Source organism: Sus scrofa, chromosome 1 (genome assembly GCF_000003025.6).
Source record: "Sus scrofa isolate TJ Tabasco breed Duroc chromosome 1, Sscrofa11.1, whole genome shotgun sequence".
Classification (NCBI taxonomy): Eukaryota; Metazoa; Chordata; class Mammalia; order Artiodactyla; family Suidae; genus Sus; species Sus scrofa.
In genome coordinates this window covers 108880889-108886762 of record NC_010443.5, presented here as the reverse complement: position 1 = coordinate 108886762, position 5874 = coordinate 108880889, and the positions used below count along the sequence as shown (strand labels likewise).

The 5874-nt window shown below is 41.0% G+C and overlaps 1 protein-coding gene across 1 annotated transcript; it reads right to left on the bottom strand.

Annotated features, from left to right (window-relative positions):
- RPS27L (ribosomal protein S27 like) lies at positions 429-5433 on the bottom strand. Its single transcript, XM_003480338.3, has 4 exons — positions 5106-5433; positions 4114-4222; positions 2726-2836; positions 429-629 (listed from the first exon to the last, which is right to left on the bottom strand). The coding sequence occupies exons 1-4, from the start codon at positions 5109-5111 to the stop codon at positions 601-603; spliced, it is 255 nt and encodes an 84-aa protein (XP_003480386.1). The 5' UTR covers positions 5112-5433; the 3' UTR covers positions 429-600.

Sequence of the window (5874 nt, the reverse complement as noted above, 5' to 3'; positions counted from 1 at the left end):
GTATGTTATGGGCACATATATCCAAGGCATTACACTAGGATTGTTACTGCATTAAACATACTTCTATAAATATCTCCATACATAGTTACAATACCAAAACTATATTTAGAATTAATAAATAATGCTTCTTTCCATTTAGCCCCTTTATAGCAATTTGGTAAAGGACTGAAAAATCAAATATTCAGGGTTCCTGCTCTTGAAATGAGACACAAACTAATCAGAATATCCTTTTTAAAATGTTTAAGCTATGTTCTTAGCTCAGGGGGTTAAGGATCTGGTGTTGTCACTGCTGTGGCACAGGTTTAACCCCTGGCCCTGGAACATGCTGCAGGCATGGCCCCACAATAATAAAGTTAAGCCAAAATTCACATACACAGTATATATATGTGTATAGTATACTCACATATACTTGAAAAAAAGAAAAAGAGTTAAGTAGCCCATAATCAAAACTTTATTGAAAAACTAACACCAAAATATGAGAGTGCTATTGTATTCCTTATAAAATTGAACCTAATGACATTATCTTGGTAGATTAACTAGATTTATTGAACTGATAAGGCTTTCTGCGATAGAACGAAATTCAAAAGGTTGTGTGCATCTTTAGTGTTGCTTTCTTCTAAATGAACATCCTGCAAAGGAAATCACAAGAGCATTAAAAACAAGTCTCTTCTATCTCTGGTATAGAGTCTTAATGACAAAAAGTACTTTTTATATAAAACACTTAAGTTTTAGCAATACTAATTTAGATTAATATTCATATATAGGTTATTTATTCTTTTATACCAGAACTGTGCTAAAAAGAAATCTTTTATATTTAAATTTACTCTGGTGTGACTATAACTGTCACTCCTGTTCCTCAAATGTTGTAATTCTGATTAGAGTTCATTTCAGACCTATTAGGAAAGAGACATACCCTTTTAATCATCTGTCAGCACACAGGCACAAAATTCTAGGATCATAGCATGATATAAAGGTTTTGGAAATCTTGCAAGTACATTTTTAAGCATAATACTATATTTAAATATCATATGATGACTTCAGAGATCTCACCAGGTCACGCAAATAGATCCTGGATTTATGCCAATCCACTTATAACTCTTCCAGTGAGAATAACATGAAATTCATAGTTCCCCAAAATATCAAAAGCAGATTTCAAATATCATTATGGAATTATAAATCAATAAGTACTATTATGGAGAATTATACAGAGGTGTTCCCATTGTGGCTCAGCAGGTTACAAACCCAACTGGTAACTATGACATGGGTTTGATCCCTGGGCTCACTCAGTGGGTGATCCAGCATTGCTGTGAGCTGTGGGGTAGGTCGCAGATGCAGCTCAGATCTGGCGTTGCTGTAGCTGTGGCATAGGCCAGCAGCTGTAGCTCCAATTTGACCCTAGCCTGGGAACTTGCATATGCCGCAGGGGTGGCCCTAAAAAGCATAAAGAAAAAAGAGAATTATATACAAAAGTATTTTTTATTAGTACACAGAAGTGCAAGAATTAATATTAGATATTAACCATAAGTAGTTGCTCAGAGAAATCAAACCTCTGACATTTCAATTATAGTAATCTATTGCTCAGCTAGCAATGATTAAAACCCATCTTAAATCATATGTACCAAATACATATGAAGCAATATTTACAGGAGAAATTTTTAAATCCTATGTTTTCAGAAATCTATATGTAGTGATTCTTTTGCTCCAATCGGATTTATGTCCAATATTCCAAGTTTGGCAAATTAACTAAGTAGAACAGAATTAGGTATTCTAAACTAAGAAAAGTAATAGTTAAAGAAATTATTTGCAAGGTCAAAAGTACAAACTTATCCAATTGAACAGGGCATCTCTTTACTAAAACAGCACATAGTGAAATATAAATATTATTTTGGGGAGGGATGGAGTGGGAGGTTGGGGTTAGCAGATGTAAGCTTTTACACATGGAGGAGTTAAACAAGGTCCTACTGTATAACAGAGAACTATGTTCAATATCCTATGATAAACCATAATGAAAAATAATATTAAAAAAAAAAAAAGAGCACAGGAGTTCCTGCTATAGCACAGTCGGTTAAGAGTCCTACTGCAGTGGCTCAGGTTGCTGTGGAGGTGCAGTTTCACTCCCCAGCCCAGTGCAGTGGATTAAAGGATGTGGCACTGCCACAACTTTGGCTCAGATTTGATTCCTGGCCCTGAAACTCCCATATGCCACTCCCCCCTGAAAAAAGTGTGTGTGTATATATGTATGTATGTATGTGTGTGTGTGTATATACACACACATTATACATAATATATATTTGTATGCATAACTGAATCACTATGCTATACAGCAGAAATTAAATCAACTATACTTCAATAAAATTTTTTTAAAAGAGTGCAATTTATTTACTATTATTATTATTTTTATCTTTTTGTCCTTTAGGGCTGTACCCATGGCATATGGAGGTTCCCTGGCTAGGGGTCTAATCAGAACTGTAGCCATTGGCCTACACCATAGCTCACAGCAATGCCAGATCCTTAACCCAGTGAGCAAGTTCAGGGATCAAACCCGAAACCTCACAGTTCTTAGTCGGATTCATTTCCACTGTGCCACAACAGGAACTCCTAAAATTTTTTAAATTATTTTGGTAATTACGAGTTTAAGATTTCTTTTAAACTGATTTTTAGTAAAGAGAGAGACTCTGAAATCATAAAATTTCATCACTGGGTTAGCAAATGCTAAATTATTTACCTTCTGTGAGTCTGGCCTTCCCTCCTGTCGGCTGGCACAACACTGTTGAACAACCTACACAAAGCACCACTGTCTGAGCATGGCTGAAAACCGTGGTAATTTTGTAGCAACCTAAAAAAAAGGCAGTGTTAAAAATGAAAAGCAGAAGGAAATCCCAGCACCTGTTCAACACATTTCTACTAAAGACCTTGTAGTAGGTTAGGAACTTTAAAAGATTAGGAACTTCAGTGCCGTGCAGTAGCAAGTCATACATGCAGCTTAAACTTTTCTACTAGTAGCTACATTAAAAAGGTTTTGGAGTAGCCAAGATTTTGGAGTTCTGTTGTGGTCAATGGGTTAAGTGTTGGGCATATCACTGCAGCAGCATGGGTTGGGTCTATGGCACAGGTTTGATCCTTGGCCGGGGTACTTCCACATGCTGTGGGTGTGGCCCAAAAAAATTTATCTTTTTTTTTTTTAAGGTAAAAATAATATATTCTATTGAACTCAACACTTCAAAAAGATTATCATTTCAACATGTAAATCAAAGCTTTTTATCCCCATTCTACATCTTCAAAATCTGGTATATATTTTATACGTGAAGATACAGCATGGTGGAGCTTCCTGTTGTTAGCTCAGTGGTAACAAACCCAACTAGGAGCCAAGGACTGGAGTTTGATCCCTGGCCTTGCTCAGTAGGTTAGGGATCTGCTCAGTAGGTCAGGGATCCAGTGTTTTGCTGTGAGCTGTGGTGTAGGCCAAAGATGAGGCTTGAATCCTGCATTGCTGTGGCTGTGGTATGGGCCAGCAACTGCTGCTCTGATTCAACCCCTAGCATGGGAACCTCCATATGACACAGGTGCAGCCTTAAAAAAAAATTTTTTTTTTAAAATACAGCATGATAGTGGCTATAGTTAATAATACTGTATTGAATGTATTGAATATGTGAAAATTGCTAAGAGTATATCTTAAAAGTTCTTATAAGAAAAAAATTTTTATAATCATGGTGACAGATATTAACTAAACATTGTGATGATCATTTCCCAATACATACGAATAAAGAATCATGAAGTGTTTACACCTGAATAATGGCCATGCTGTTGAGCCCCACAGCTTTATACTGAAGAATCAATATACTTGTCACTGCATATTGAAAAAGAAAACTCATCATCTGAACAGCTTAAAGATTTAATAAGTTAAACATCATGTCCGCTTTGGAGTCCCATGTTCTGACACCCCTCCCCCAAATGTTTCCACAGTGGTTTATTATGGAAATAACCCTTATGACACTCCAATTATTTAATCCCACTTCTATGCAACCCAGGGTCCTATATCTAAACACTACACAACACACTAAATAATCCTTACAGAAATTTTCCTTTAAAAAGTATTAAGGTTTGAAATTTTACCTGGACATTTTACATCCATAAAGTAAGAATTTGGACTCTGAACCAGACGTTTCTTTTTATGTTTTTTCTTCTCCTCTTCCAAGGAAGGATGCAGTAAATCTCTAGCCAACTGAATAAAAAAGCATATTATTACTACTAGAATGAAACCACAACTCTGGCAGATTTAATCATGGGCGAGATATACATGCAAAAATAGAATAACAGTCATACTCAGAAGAGGCGCGCGCTCTCTCTCTCTACATATATATATATATATATATATATAAAATTGTTTAAAGGCTGTTAACTTTCACTAATACTTTTTATAATGCTTGTGTTCTCCAAGTCCCATAAAGGGGCTTTACGACGATCGGGAAACATATGGTAAGGTCAGAGCCGTTCTTCTTCACTTTAACAACAGTCTCCAGTGAAAATAAAACTCGGGTGTTAAGTAAGAACGTGATCCCTGAACCCGCCGAGAGTAGAAATCGCCGAGGTAGATCCGATAGTGCCAACATCGAGATGATTTCTGCCCCCAGGGTTCAACATCTGATCTGACAAGAACTCTTAAGTGCCTGACGCATGACTGTCCTAGATAGAGTTAATGTGTATGGCAACAGCGAAGACAGTTTTTAAAAAGGAAACAAGTAGGAAATTTCTACGGAAAAGGCAGAGGAGGCAAGAACCACGAAGCGAAAGGAGAGCAAGAAGCCTCGCGGGTGCGCACCGGAACCCAAGAGAGCAGAGTTAAGTTACTCGGGAGCTGTCCCCTCCCAGCCACCGACTCCAGACCGTGCGCTCCACGCCCAAGCAGGGCCCGACACGCCGCGCCGCCCGGACAAGTCCCAACAAGTCCGCCACGCGCGAAAAGAGCCGCTTGATCGGCGCTGCCGAGCCGCGATCGGCAGGGAACCCCGGGGGCCCGCGGAGACATCGAGCTAGCCCACCCCAGGGACCCCTCGGCCGATGGAGACGGCCAAAACCAAAGCGAAGCCTGAAAGTAAACAACTCACAGGCATGTTGATCCTTTTGCAAAGCACAGCCCTTCCAGACAGCTATGCTATACCCTCGGCGAGCCGCACGCGACCTGGAGCGCGGCGTCAACTTCCGGGATAGAGGAGGCTGGGAGGAGCGGCGGGCGCGTCCACTCTAGGCTCTCCTCTCGGTGGTGGGAGCGGGCTCCGGCCGCGATCCCCGCGACCCGTCTAGGGGAGGTGCGGAGGGGCACGCCCATCCGAGCTCCCAAAGCCCGAGATCCTAGCGCGTCCCTAGGCTAGGGCCGCGGCCCTCAAAGCTTCACACCGGGCCGGTGGTGCCAGGGGCCAGGCTCAACTGGTGTATGGCGGGTAGGGAGCCACGTTGGGCCTCTGGAGCGCAGGCAACCACTGCAGAGCGGACCTGGCTGGGCACGCTGAGTGGCTGGTCCGAGAACCCCACGCCAAGCCCTCCACTCTCCTGCCGCTCTGCGGGCGGGCACGTGGGAGATGCCTATGTTCTGTTCGTGTGTGTATTAAAAACTGTGATTAATTAAAACCATTAAAATGTGCCAGTGAGATTATAAAAGACTCGTATACTTGCTCATCTGGCTTCCAAGGTACCGGTTGTTAAATTCTTTGCGGGATGCTGCTGTGCCTTGGGTTTGCCTGGCCCTGAAAACGGTTTTAACGAGCACCGATTCGCTGCCGGGCTTTGTTCTCCTTTCTATACTGGGGATCACACTTTGCAGAGCGAACAGCTCAGGCTGAAAAAACGGTTGAGTGTCACCGATAGCCAGACTTGAAA